Below are 14,572 nucleotides of genomic sequence, written 5' to 3' on the forward strand. Positions count from 1 at the left end.
AAAATAATAACCACATGGTAAAATAACCGCACAGAAAAAGGAGGGAAAGACATCTAGCAAAAGCAAGAAACGGGAGATGGCCGGCCAGAAAAACACAAAAACAGGCAGAAAATCTGACAGAAATCAGCGTCAGCTTGATGAATAGCACAATAGCTGCCCACACAATAAATTAGCCTACCTAAAGCACAATGAACCACCTCGAACCATGATTACAGTTATGTTTATGAGTATAGCATAATACCCAGCCAGCATTTAAATAAGTCTTGAAGTAACAACATTATTTGTTAAAAGAGTTTTTAAAACTCAAAGGCTTCACTCAACGGTCAAATATCAAATGCTATTGATGGCACTCTTTAAAACAGTGAATAACTATACCCAAACAAAAATGTAATAGTCTGCAGTAGTTACTGTTTGTTTATTGTAACTGTGTGAGGAGGTAATGGCTCACTAATGGCTCAAATTGTCTCATTGTATCCGGTAGCACAAACAGAATACCACTTGATTGAAGTAGAGTTCATCCACTGAGTATGGAACACACATAAGTTAAAGTCATATTCCAGTTTTTGAAATGAAAATAATGAAGTTTTCACTTCATTTAAAGCAGTGAATCATCCATTATTTTAGAAATGAGGTGAAAAAAAATATTTTTGGAGCAGCAGGCTAGTTGGAAGGTGCTTTGACTTGCAGTTTGGAATCTGCTCTGATTTTTCGGTTAATTTCTATGCAATGATTTCTGTCTGCTTTTAGAAAAAATAAGCTGCATACATTCACTGGAGATCGCCAAACAAAATCGCATGATTCGCACATGAAGCTGGATCAGGTATTCTGGGGAAAAAAACTGCCATTTCAAGATGGGTTTGGCCTCTATCCGGAAATACTATATACCAGGGCTGCCCAACCCTGTTCCTGGAGATCTACCATGCTGTAGGTTTTCACTCCAACCCCAACAAAGCGCACCTCATTCAACACCTAGTGATCTCGTCAAGCTGCTAATTAGTAGAATCAGGTGCGCTAAATTAGGGTTGAAACGAAAAACCACAGGACCCTCTGTAGAATACTTCAATAAACAACTTTATTACATGGATGTACAAAGCATGATAAGCACTGGCATTTTGGCCCAAGCCTTCTTCAGTGTGCTAAACATGCAGAAAATTCTGAAAGGGTCCAAACCCACATGAACCATTTGCATTACATGACATTTATTTGGCAGACGCTTTTATCCAAAGCGACGTACAAAAGTGCATTTAAATTGATCACCCATACTCATTCCATGTGACACTGACTGACAACCTGGAACACATCAGCACTTTAGGCAGGTCAAGTAGATAAAATTTTTCAATTAATCTATTTTACAATTTACATATCATCCCTTTTAAGTGGCAGCAATAATGCTATCAAAACGCGTATGCGTGTGTGAATACTATTTGACTCAAAAATGATAAAATTATGAAAATGAACTCAAAGATAAAAAACTGCATGATTAAAAAGTGGAACCCTAATGATACTTTCAATGCTGTCCAAACCCTAAGTGCGCCATTTTTAGAGCGTACATTAAAATGCGTTCCATTAACATGCTCCGTGAACGTATCAACAGACTGAAATGTAAAATAATTAGAAGCTGAAATGCAAATTCCAAAATGGATGCGTCCTTCTGAATAAAAGGTCGATTCTGAAAGGAAAAAGGCCCTACTAACAGTAAATGATATTTTTGTGCGTACACGCCATGTCAGTACCTTTCAGAATACAGAACGTGTAGCGCCGTGCAGCTCTGCTCAAACAGGGCTTCACGGCATGCCGTAGCTGACAGCGACGCAATGTTGTCTCAGGCCCTTTAGGGGTAAACACGGAAAAACCGTGTTTATCTGCACCCCCCGCCCCCTCGCCGCTAATGTAAAACTCATCTTTTCATTTTACGCCAATATGTCTCCCGAGGTCGGGGTGGGGGGTGGGGGGGGGGGGGGGGGTTGGTTGTGGGATTTAGAGGAACTGGCTGAAGAAGGGACGGTCTACACGGCGACGGCGCTCGGCTTCGAAGAGAACGCTCGCCGTTCCGCGCCGGTGCAGCGGGGGCCGTTCGCCTGCATTCAAAGGGTAATTTTCCCATCAGATTCGCTCCTGTGTCAGACCGACATTAGCCCGCGTCGTTAGCGGTTCGACTGTCATTCATTCCGCATAACCGCCTACACTAGCAAAAGAGCCACACGGGTCCCACGGTCCACAGCACTCAGAGAATCTGCACTTAGCCTCCACGCTTAGAGCAACACGACGCTGTATGTAAACAAGGTCAATGCATTTGACACATTCAAAACGCATAAGCACGCTGACTGAATTTTCTAACGACTGCATTTTTGTAAGAGCAATGTTTGACATTAAAATTCTTTTTAATTGTTGCACTGTTTGCTGATTTCGTTTCTTGCTTCTTAAAGCGTATCACCGTGTACTAAAAGCACTGATACATGTGCGGACTCAATAAAAGGTTCCTTCGGGGTGGACGACTGCAGAAAAGTTTGACACAAACTTCGTAAATCATGTAGGTGTATCAGCTTATGTGAGCGACACGTAAATGCACGCATGCGATACCCGTGTAACCACACGGACATTCGATGTTTGTGTGCCGAGTTTAAACAGTCAGTGAAGAGCAACAATACCTTCAGCACAGCACTTCTGCTAAGCCTCGGCAGACAAACATAAACTTCTTTCTACACAAATCTGCATCCGTGGCACGTCAGCAGAACAGATAAACGAAACTGGGAGGAAAGCGTGCAGGCCAGAATTATCACATCCAATTCACCACCCAACTCAGCAGAGCAGGTATTGCTGAGCCTGAGATTCGGAAGTGTATTTCAAACTAAAGGCTGCATTTACTGAAGGACATTTACAGTTACTCTCACATATCACAGCAGATGTGCACAAACATATCTCTCTCTCTCTCTCTCTATCACACTCACACACACACACACACACACACACACAAACACTCTCTGATTTGATAAAATGCCCCAGCACTGGAGAAAATGCACAGAGTGGATAGGATTCTCAACAATGAAATGAGTAAATGACAGTAACTATAACTCACACGGCAATAAATGTAACCTATAATATATTACAGCCTGCAACCTATAATTAAATTAGTAAATTTGAAAGCTGACATCCACCCTGCAACGTTCTCCTGCCTGACGGCTAAAGCTAAGTGGGGCTTCTGTACGTGGTGGTGCTGTGTCTGTAGGGGGCAGTCTTCCCACTGGACACATATATATATATATATATGTTTTAAATTAAAATTAATTAATAAAGGATTTCACAATGCAGTGATAGGGACACTGTGCTGTGGGACATCAAACTGTGATCTTGAAAAGACTTATCACAAAGCAATGGGGTCTGGCACACTAAAATTCAGAATGTGGCCGTCGAATCCTTCACTCAGCATATTTAGATAATTCATGTCTTACTATCCAATTCATGGGATTTTGGGGTGAGCGTTCTGGCTTGAAATATGTTCGGCTGGGTATGCCATGCTGTAAACCTCTGAGATCCATGGGAGTTGCAATAGAAATGAGAACCATTATTATTCCAAGTTTCCCAGTGTGTGTATGTCACACACCGGTGTGACACCCCAGGGAGGGAGATGCGGCAGTTCCAGGAAACACCACAGTTTGCCGCATGGAGAGAGAGAGCGCACACCCGCACCAACACAAAATGAAATAAACACCTTCACCCTTCCCCTCATGGGTTCCTGGCAAAAACGATAAACTAAAACCAACTAAAACAATAAAGACAAAACAAAGTAAAACCCAGCGACAGCGGATCCGCTGGCCAACTTTTCAGCTGCCAGGTTCGTTTGTTTTTTTTGTGCGCAGATAAACGAAACTGAAAGAACCGCTCTCTAGGTGTGTGCTCCCGGTCTCGGCCCCGAGCTGCGGAGAGAAACACACCATTAAGCACCTGGGCTCAAATCTGCTTCACCACCGGACCGAACGCCACAGTGCCTCAGTGCACAAATGTTTAAGTTACCTTTATTGTGATCGATAGGTAACGTCGCTGGCTCAAATTCTACAGCAATGTTAGCCCTTTGGCCCCATCTCTCTTCAACAGCAATTGCAAGGCTGAGGTGGTATTTTGAGCTTTATAATCTCTGATCAATCTATGTTTATGCACATTTGCTAACACGATTTACAGTCTCTTGTCACAAATAGCCAAATCCTTTGTTTTCTGTTCCCCCATTTTGAGTGCCATGCACCGTGGTATAAGTATTAGAGTGCAACTTAAACTTCGTGAGTCAACATGTAAAATGACCTCAGGTGACTCTTCCAGCCGAACATCCAGGTTCCTGGCAAAAAAGTCTTGGTACTTGTTGGAGTTCATGATTCCAGTGACCTCCCAAGAGCCACAAGAACAGTAGAAGCAAAACAACCCCGTAAAGTCAAAGATCCATCACCGTATTTCACCGTAGCCAAGGCATCCTTTCCAATATAAGCAACCTTCACTGATGCTGGTGTGCACAGCTAATAGCTTCAATGCTGACCTTTTCAAATGGATGTGCGTTGGCCTTGATAAATAAAGTGGAAAATGGTAACAGCAAGCAAGCCAACAGTTACAATATCATACTTGCAACAGTGTCAGCTTGATGTCCATGAATGACTGTATAGAGAGTAGCTAGTCTAGTTATAGCTTGACTAGGTTTGTAGTTTAGCCTCTGCTTTGAATATAATTCAGTAACTGGCTAGCTAGCTGTCCATGATAACAAACATGCTGTGAGACCATTCTCACTTAAAACCAAACAGAATTTTAATATTAGGTAACCCTGCTGAGGTACTAGAAATATGCGTTTGTTGCTAAGTGGTATGACGTATGGGATATTTGATGTAATACTTAATGTTTCCATCGCAATGGGGACTCATATTTTGAAACGCAAGTTGCCACTTCAATTGACAGAGGTAGTAAATTTGCCTTGGGCAATTTCCCGCAGTGCAGGGCATTCAAACTGCAAAGTGCTCAGACCCTCAGACATTATCCCACTGATACCATGGCTTACCAACAAAAAGCATAATTCCAGTAATACTGTGTGATAAATTAATAAATGGAGCCACGTTTCAACACATAGCTGTACATGCATAGCCATTATGAAAAAATAATGATTGAGTAGGCACGTATCCGACGAGCAGTCGATCAGCCCATTACTCCTTCCCATCCCTAGTAAATACATAGTGTCAGAGTAAACCTTGCTGTTTTAGTTTATAATTGCTGTCAGGTCATTAATGAGCCTTTAACAAGTATTTTTCTACATTTTGTTTCTTCATATTCCAGAATCTGATACAGTGTCTTGAAGCCATTGCTGCGAAGCCTGCACTTGTGTAAGCAGCACATCCCTCTGATGCACTCCAATCCGTAACTCAGTAAATCGTCTACACACCACAGGCCACACGGTTCTACTGTAGAGTCAGAAATAACCGGAGGAGACACGTTACCTGACAAAATCTGTAGCCTGTGGGCAACTGGGTTGTTGCTGGCTTAAACCTACATTTCCCATAGTGCACCACTGCTTTGAACCCCTTGTCATGGTCTGCTAATGACGCGGCCTGACCTTGAACCTGCACACACTGGAGAGCAGGCATTAGCTCCAGTGAGCATTTCACTTCAGCTCTCACATGAAGACTAAATAAATATGTGGTTTTGAGTCACCCTGCAAATCTTAAAATCTATTTTAAAAACGCAGAGCACATTTAAAAACGCAAACGCAAACGCACATTTCCTGAGGTGTACACAACAGGTTATTTATGACGTGTTTGGTTGGCAGTGAAGCTGGCGTGCTAAACAAGCAAAAGGAGACACGCTTGTTTTAGTGGTTTTGCTGGCGGCCATAGCGTCAGACACTGAACCACATTACGAGAATAAATACTGCGCCCCCCTATAACCTCTGCCCTCCCCGCACCACCCCCGTCAGAGAAAAAGACTAAATTTACCGTAAACCAGCCCAATACATGTGATACAGCAAGGAAACTAACTTTCAAACTAAATAAACTGTGGTTCCATTTCGGTGAAACTACACCTCTCTTCCCATGAGGAAAACAGCACCTCTCTTCCCAAGGGGAAAACAGCACCTCCCTTCCCATGAGGAAAACAGCACCTCCCTTCCCAAGGGGAAAACAGCACCTCCCTTCCCATGAGGAAAACAGCACCTCCCTACACATGGCTCCGGTGCCTGTGCGAGCGCAATACCTCATCTGAACCTAAACAGAACTGACCAAAATAAAGCTTCATGTCTCACAAGTCAAGCAGCTCTGGAAACTGATATTTGATTCCCTTCATGATTCAACAGCCTGACACATGCACACGCTCATCAATCTCAGTCATGCATGCGGGTCCAAGAGCAGCAAACGCATTTTGTTTCTAACTTCATAACAATGCTTTCATTAGCACGACATTACCACTTTATAAAGCAGTAGTGTTAAAGCAGGAAAATAACAAATTTGGAGCCTGAAAATGTTTTTTTTTGGGGGGGGGGGGGGGGGGGGGATATAAGTAACAAGATTAACTGAACATAAATATAAATAATACAGCACCCTTTTTTGTACTATTGCAATCTTTTTTTTTAAACTTAGAAACTGAAGCGCAAAAAATGTTTATGGTGAGTAAAGATGATAAACAATGAATAACATTAAAGGGCATACTTTTTCTTAATACGAAATTACATCCTATGAAAAATGGAGATATAAAATAGAGTAAAATTATGCCTGAAATAAAAGGCCTGGTCAACAAGTGAAATTTAACTTTAAGGTCCAAGGTCTATATCAGACATAAGTGGTTAATAAACACAATGTAATAGCTAGCTATGGCAAGAAGTTACTCATAGTTACAGGAGATAATTATTGTTTTTCAGCAGTGAATTGGCTCCTAACTTACAATGTTTCAGAGGACAGGTTTGGAGCATCGCGTGATGCCTCAGCGACTGACATCTATCTATCCCAGTTAAGATAGGCAAGTTACTCATAACAGTCACTTGTAACAGTCACAGTAGGAAATCACTACATGATAACTGTGGTGATTTTTTAAGAACTACACTGTTCAGCAATAGTGCTGGCTCGAAACTCGAGGGCTCGCTGTCCCAGTCGAGCCAGTGCCCAGTTATGGTAAATGGACTGCATTTATATAGCGCTTTTATCCAAAGCACTTTACAATTGATGCCTCTCATTCGCCAGAGCAGTTGGGGATTAGGTGTCTTGCTCAAGGACACTTCGACACGCCCAGGGCAGGGTTTGAACCGGCAACCCTCCGACTGCCAGACACTCGGTCTTACCTCCTGAGCTATGTAGCCCCATATTACAGGAGTGTTATTACAGGAGTGTGTTACATTTATGTACTCAGCAGACTTTCTTTTACAGAGTGATATACAATACACTGAGTAACTCCAAAACAGCTAATACAAAAAAAGCTACGCCTCCAGAGGCCGTACGTGTGTAAATTACCCGATTACTCTCCAAAAAGTTATGTTCAACCTTATATTTGTTTGGGACTATTTCCTATAATGCTTGCAACCTGAGACTGCTGGGCAAGGAAAAAAGCACTGCCACAAAACAAAAGTGGATATTTATGCATGTAATTGTGAGCAAACACCATAAAATTCAGGTATTGATATGTATAGCCTCTGGAAATATAACATTGCTCTACAAGCTGCTTTGAAGTTAACCAAAGTGCATTATTGTGCTTTATACCTCAAACCCCTTAATGCCGTTGTACCATGTATCGTAAAGCTGGTAGGTCGTCAGAAACTTCTGGAAGTTTGTAAAATATCCTTCATTGCACAAAAAAACCATCTGGGCCTAATGAAAAACAAATTATATATTTTCAAAAACTTCAGAAAGTGAACTATCCCTTTAAAGTCCAGAGTAAACAAGCGATGACTTTAAATGGGAAGGGAGAGTCTGGTGTTTTAAAGAACCCAGGTTGCAGTTTAAAAATATTTATTTTCAGTATGCACTTTCAAACACGTCTTTTCCAAAACAACACTTCGTTCAATGCTCCTTATTACTGTCCCTGTCGCAGCAGATGGGGTTTCTTATCGGCAGTTGGAAGAAAAGGGCTACATGGCATGATTTGGGGCTGCAGTTCAAAGACAGGCAGGTAGGTTTGAAGCTGGGACGTTGGACAGAGAGGCTAGCAGACAGGAGCACATACGCGCTGTGTTTTTGGGCCCTCCGGCCCCCCTTCGTTGCTCTTTAAACTATTTACCCTTATCTGTCAGAGGGGTTGAGTGATAAAGCTGGACAGCTGTTGCTCATTCAGAGTCACAATGCATTCTCTTCCTTTTAAAGCCCACAGCCTCACCAGCACACAACGCGGGCCACCAGCAGGTGCTAGGGGTCACGCAAACCTGCCCGCGGTATATTTAGCTCTGATCTAGTATGTTCCTGCGCCAGTGCAGCGTGTGTGTGTGGGGGCGCGTGCGTGTTTGTGTGTGCTCTGCTCATGTGGGTGTGTGTGCGCACGTGTGTGTAAGCGTGTGTATGTGCGTGCGTGCGTGCGTTGTGCGTGAGTGTGCAAGCACCCCTATGCCCGTGTGTCGCAGTCTGAATGTCTTCTCAATGATGCACTGATAAATTGTCTAATGGTCTTCATAACCTCCAAGGTCGCTCCCCTCTCCTCGCTCCTGCCCTGACGTTGCCTGTCTGCCTTCATGTCCATGGGAACCTGACCAAAGCATAGTGAAAGAGAGAGAGTGTAAAAGAAACCCAAGACCCTGCTCTCAAGGCTCCGGACAGAATCCTTGTGCCCTTCCACTCAGGTCCTGGTGTAAGAAATGATGTCAAAATGGCCAACTAACTATGGTGAATCTCCCAGCCCTCATTCCTGAATAAGACACTCAAACTGAGCGAATCTCCCAGCCATCATTCCTGAATAACACACTCAAACTTAGCGAATCTCCCAGCCTTCGTTCCTGAATAAGACACTCAAACTGAGCAAATCTCCCAGCCGTGATTCCTGAATAAGACACTCAAACTGAGCGAATCTCCCAGCCTTCGTTCCTGAATAAGACACTCAAACTGAGCGAATCTCCCAGCCCTCATTCCTGAATAAGACACTAAAACTGATTGAATCTCCCAACCACCATTCCTGAATAAGACACTCAAACTGAGCGAATCTCCCAGCCTTCATTCCAGATTAAGGCGAACGCATCACGGCGTGAGAGGCCTCCGCTCCCCGATTCGCGACGCTGGGCAGAGAGAAAGCAGAGAGACAGATGGAGAGCAAATCGGTGGCAGCTCATGCGCAAAATCTAGGTTAATTCTCCTGACCCGAATGAAAATTAATAGAGGATGTTAAAAAAAAAAAAAAAAGAAATGAATATTTGAAAACTTGCAAACCACGGCGATCCCGCTGTAAGGCGAACGCCACTACACTGTTTGCCAAGAGTGCGTGATAGATCTTAATTATACTTTCTTTAAACTGCAACAAAGCGGAGAGCAGGACCTAATTGCGGTCAAGAGTGAAAGTAAGCAAGGCGGTCTGCGAATGCCGCAGAGGTATCTTATTATGAAGATAAATGCCTGAGAGCGGGTAATAGGAAAATTAATCATTCCATGGATTCTAACACCGCTCATCCTTAACTTCTTCTCAAGACGTCTTTTGTTTTCATTACTGTTGAAGACAAGGGCTCGGGCGAAGGCACAAAATATAGGCTATTTGGTACCGTCTCCGTAGTTATGCTCTTCGGAGGATTTTGAAAAGTTTCCATGGTTTTTCTTTAATGCATCAGTACTTTTTTGTCAATAGCTGATTATGGCAAGATGAAGCAGGTCAGCTATGACTGATTGTTTTTTTACTTCTAATGAAGCCAATGAAGATGAGACAAAAACTATAATTGATGACTGTGAAATCAAAAGTTTGTTCCCTGTGACTCTAAACACCCCCCAATCTCCCCCCCCACCCTACCAATTCTCTCCTACTTCTCTGCACCTTCTACCCAGGAGATGGCTTTAAAATTGCCTTGGTGCAGCTTATTTACTGAGAGAGAATCAACCCAGTCCCACAATGCATCAGCGGCAATAGCGACGGCAGCAGCAACCACAGCGAGGATGAATGCTGATATCTGCTGCTCATCATCATGCTTGTCGTTAGCGCTTTGGAAGAGAACAGCGACAGTGACGGGCGTACATCATAGACACAAAATGATGAATGGCAACCTCCGCCACATCCCCCGCCCCATTCGCCCCCCGCCCCCGAACAGGAATGGGGCGTGGAATCGGAAGCGCAGACGGCGGTCGGCCTGTAAATAAAACTATCAACAGATTTAGACCCCCCGCGGACAGCCGTATTCAAAAGGCCGCAAAGAAAGAACGTCGCATGGGGAGATGTTTTCTGTGCGATTCTATTGGCCGGTTCCCCCGGCGCCGTTACCATGGCCGGTAAATCGGATCCTGGGTGGGCCTGGCAGAGGGCCGCGCTGCCACAATGCATTGGCCACGGCGAGCTCGTTCGCAAGCTGCACCGCGTCTGGCTCAGAAGCTTCCGGAGCCCTGGCCTCGTAGGGGAGCGTGTGTCACATTCATCACAGCAGAAAAAGGCCCGCAGGAAAAGGGCCATGTGTACAGAATACCCTCCCCCCACCCCCCCTTTTCATTCTGCCATAACACCATCCAACCCAACCCAACCCCCCCACCCCTGCCCTGATCATATCAATTCTGCATGCTGTGATTCTTCACACAAATAACCAAACGAGCCCCTGCTGCAGCACTGTCGAGTCCTGAGGGTTTTCCGCCATGTTATCTCACTGATTCTGCTGCCAGGAAATCCTGCGTCCGTTCATTTTCTGTTTTCAGTGCTGTAGAAAGGCCTTCTCCTTTTTTCAGGGAGGGGTACAACCATGTAACACAGGGAGGATGCGGCCAAGCAACTGCGTTGCCAGTGTTGATTCCCGAGGGACGAAGTGGTGCGCCCTCGGAACAAAGCGCGTTAGCCGCCCCCACCCCCCCTTCGGGTTGTGATGCATCTCAGCGTACATGGGGGATCACGTGGGATTGTCCGTCCCTTAGCGTCCACTGAGCACAGAGAGACGAACGTCGCGCAAACCAAGGGGATGGCTGCGTGTACTTCACAGAATGTCTGAACTTACCTTATCTGTCTCGTTCCCATCTATTAACTCCGCCCCCCCTGTCGATGATCTCATCTGACCTTCAGAGCTGTGAGAGCCCCTGCAAGAACACCTCGCCCCCCCCCCCGGCATTCCTTCGTTTCTCTGCACGGGTTTGCCTGACTCCAGGCAGCGAGTTCGGCCGGTGCTCATTAACCGTACCACTGGCCCCGGCTTCGCTATCTCGCGGGACGTGCGCGGCGCCGGACTCCAGCCACGTGGCCCCGCGAGTCGCTCGGGGTAAAGCCGTCGGCTGAACCCACCCCCCTCCCTCACCCCCCCTCGCCCCCCCATCCCCCCCACCCTGCCGTAGGTCTCTGAGCTGAGCGTGTCTCTCATTACCAGGGCCTGGTTACTGTCCCCAACGCGGTCTGCACCTTAATGAGGACATTAGCGGGGTCCATCTGTGTGGCGCATGATTCATTTGCTTTGTATCGGCCTTCATTTTAGGGTCTCTCACTTGGCTTGGATTATAAATGTGAACAGCCCATCTTCTATTTATATGTATTTACAGAGTAGGATTTTTGACTGAAGCAATCGCTGCCTCACCCAAGCGCACAGCAGCAGTGGTTTGGGTTCGACGTTTGTCCATAACTTTCACTTCCAATTGCAACATCAACTGCAAATGTGAGGCTTGCTGTTCACAGTCAACGACGAGGACAAATGTTGATTGGATCCAGAACTGCCTCACACATGGGATTCAAACCTGCAACATTCTGGCTATAAGCCCTGCTCCTCCAAGCTCTACTTTCCACAGAGCTCTCTTTGTTCATCCACTGGAGGATTGAAGCCTGCACAGACAGAGGCTGAAACGGACCCAAAAATTTCAGCACGACCCGACATGAGCCTGTGCTCTTTTCAGCCCGAGCCCAATCAGAGGCCTGTGTGTTTCAGCATTTTGAAATCCTGGCCCAATTTGAACCCAACTTTAATGAGTGCATCAGAAGAACAAGCAACCAGTTTTTCACATTTATGGTTACTATTGTAATTAATTTAGCTATTTGACCCCAACCTCACAGTTTGCAATCATTCTACTCTACCATTGTTCGGGATAGTTTTTGACAGTGACATTACATGGACAACACTGATCCCATTATGTCTGGTGTAAAGTAAATATAGCATTTCATAGGAAGAACATAATACTGACAGTCAAACATGGTGGTAGTAGTGTGATGGTGTGGGGATGCTTTTCTGCCTCAGGACAACTTGCCATTATTGAAGAAACTACGAATTCAGCCCTGTACCAAAAGATTCCAGTAATCTTTCTGTGAGCTGAAGCTGAAGCATAACTGGGTCAGCTTCAGCTCACAGATCCAAAACACAAAAGCAAGTCCAAATCTGGATAGCTGAAAAGAAACAAAATTAAAATTTTGGAGTGGCCTAGTCAAAATCCTGACTTAAACCCAATAGAGATACTATAACAGGACCTGAAATGAGCAGTCCATGCTTAAAAACCTACCAATTTGTCCAAATTAAAGTAGTTCTGCAAAGAATAGTGGGATAAAATTCCTCTATAGCGATGTGAAAGACTGATATCAAATTATAGGAAGCAATTGGTGGTGCAAACACCTATTAACTTTAAGGGGGCAATTACTTCTTCACATGGGTGATAGGGGTGTTTGATAACTTTTTTCATTCAACAAATGAATTACTCAGGTTCCCTTTGTCTAGTATTGCATTTTGTCTAAAGATCTGAAACCATTCCGTTTGGCAAATATGCAATGATAAAGGAAATAAAGGAAATAAGGATGGCGGAACATACTTTTTCACGACACCATACTCCCTTGACAATAACATTCTTCTTAGCAGTTCGGAGGCATCCTTCCTATCACAAACACAGCTGATTTTAAACTAGCTTGCCCACAACTGGCATCCAGCTTGTGAGGTGCTCCGTGCTCAAAATTTAAAGGGTCCGACCCGAACCGTGCCCAATATATAAAATGACAGAAACAGGACCGGAACCGACCCAAACTGTGAGCTTCTGGCCGGGTTTCATCGGGCTCGGGTGAAAATTACAAGCTATAAGATAAGACATCACAGGAAATACACGCTATCTGCACCATCACACTGTCGACCAAGACGCTGAAAGGTTCTGAAATATAATGTATAAAGCTAATATCGTGGAAGTGACGGGGTGGACACAGGGTAGAATGATTTGTTGCAGCAATATAATTTCCTTTCAGCCTCTCAGCCGGTGTGAGTAATTCCAGACGTTGCATAATTTGCCCTTGGCATGGGTGCCCTGTCTGCAAAACCAATTAATAACGTGATGCAAATCTAGACGTCTATAATGAAGCAAACTCCTAATCCTATTGTCTTTATTAATGGGCCCAATTTAATTGGGATCAATCTGCTCTCGGCTCATATTGTACCGATGGCGAAACTCACTTCGCGACAGGCGATCAGAATGTAATCACCTAGCAGACCATGGGGGAAAAAAAGGGAAACAATTTGTAGCTTGTAGTCACGTGTGATATACATCGCCTACGACCACAGCGGTCTGAAAGCGGCAGGCATTAAGAGAAATCCATATCCTTTCCGCAGCGAAATCCAGTCATTTGAATTTGCGGAGGGGGAAAAAAAAAAAAAAAAAACACCGTCTGGAATAGATGGAACACGAGCGCGATGGAATCCCTCGCGCACAGGCCCGCGCTCAAAAACACGAGAGCGCCAGCGTGCGCGAAGCCAGCCCGGGTTCGAGCGATCGCGCTGCTGAACGAGACGGCGGCGTCATGCGGGCGGCTGGGAGGAGCGCTTAGTTACGCGCGTCAGCTCGCGCGGCTAATAGACATGGAGCGCACGTCGCGCGGCTGCGAGCGGCTGCCGTGGACGCTCTGCGGCGGCGGCGGCTACGGACCGCGCTGCGCGTGCGCCTGCCCTGATGTATGAACCGCGCGTCGGACTGGAGTCGGAGGGGCCTGATTTCCCAGCAGATCTCCCGGACCCCGGTCGCCGTCGGAGCAGCCCCGCGAAAGCAGGGTGCATCCGCTTTGCCCAACCCCTCCCCCACCCCCCGCCCCCCGTTCTGACATCTACGGAAACCCGGCGAGGTAATTTCCATTCCATTACTCTCCCCCCGGGCTCCGGGAAAAAACCAGGGAACAGAAAACAGCATTCTTTAAATATTCGATTACTTCTCTGCTGACGAATCTACCTTTGCGTCCAACCCGGCGCCGGCGGCGTTTCTTTCTCTCTCTCTCTTCCCTGTGACACGGCGGCGACCGCAGGGCATTACTCACGTCGGGGAACTCCTTCACGGGCACGTAGAGCTTCTCCTGCAGCTGCGCCACGGGGCCCACGGCGTCCGGCAGCTCCGAGCTCCGCCTCTCCGTGCTGCCGTTCATCGTGTCGTTGTACATGTCCTTCCGTACCCGCCCAATTTCTGAGGGAGAGAGGAGGAAAGGAGGAGAAGAGGCGGCCCGTCACAAAAAAAGCACTGCCTTTGCC

At 45.7% G+C, this 14,572-nt stretch overlaps 1 protein-coding gene across 4 annotated transcripts in view; it reads right to left on the reverse strand.

Annotated features, from left to right (window-relative positions):
- The window catches only part of qki2 (QKI, KH domain containing, RNA binding 2), a 71,156-nt gene that overhangs the window by 40,214 nt on the left and 16,370 nt on the right, over positions 1 to 14,572 (reverse strand). For all 4 annotated transcript variants that reach the window (XR_004763976.1, XM_035404555.1, XM_035404557.1 and 1 more), the window contains exon 2: positions 14,365 to 14,507. Coding sequence is in view for 3 of the 4 variants with exons in the window: in XM_035404555.1 (XP_035260446.1) it covers positions 14,365 to 14,507 (143 nt within the window). In the remaining variant the exon portion in view is untranslated. The remainder of the gene's footprint in view (positions 1 to 14,364; positions 14,508 to 14,572) is intronic.

This window comes from Anguilla anguilla, chromosome 2 (genome assembly GCF_013347855.1).
Source record: "Anguilla anguilla isolate fAngAng1 chromosome 2, fAngAng1.pri, whole genome shotgun sequence".
In the NCBI taxonomy this organism is placed as follows: domain Eukaryota; kingdom Metazoa; phylum Chordata; class Actinopteri; order Anguilliformes; family Anguillidae; genus Anguilla; species Anguilla anguilla.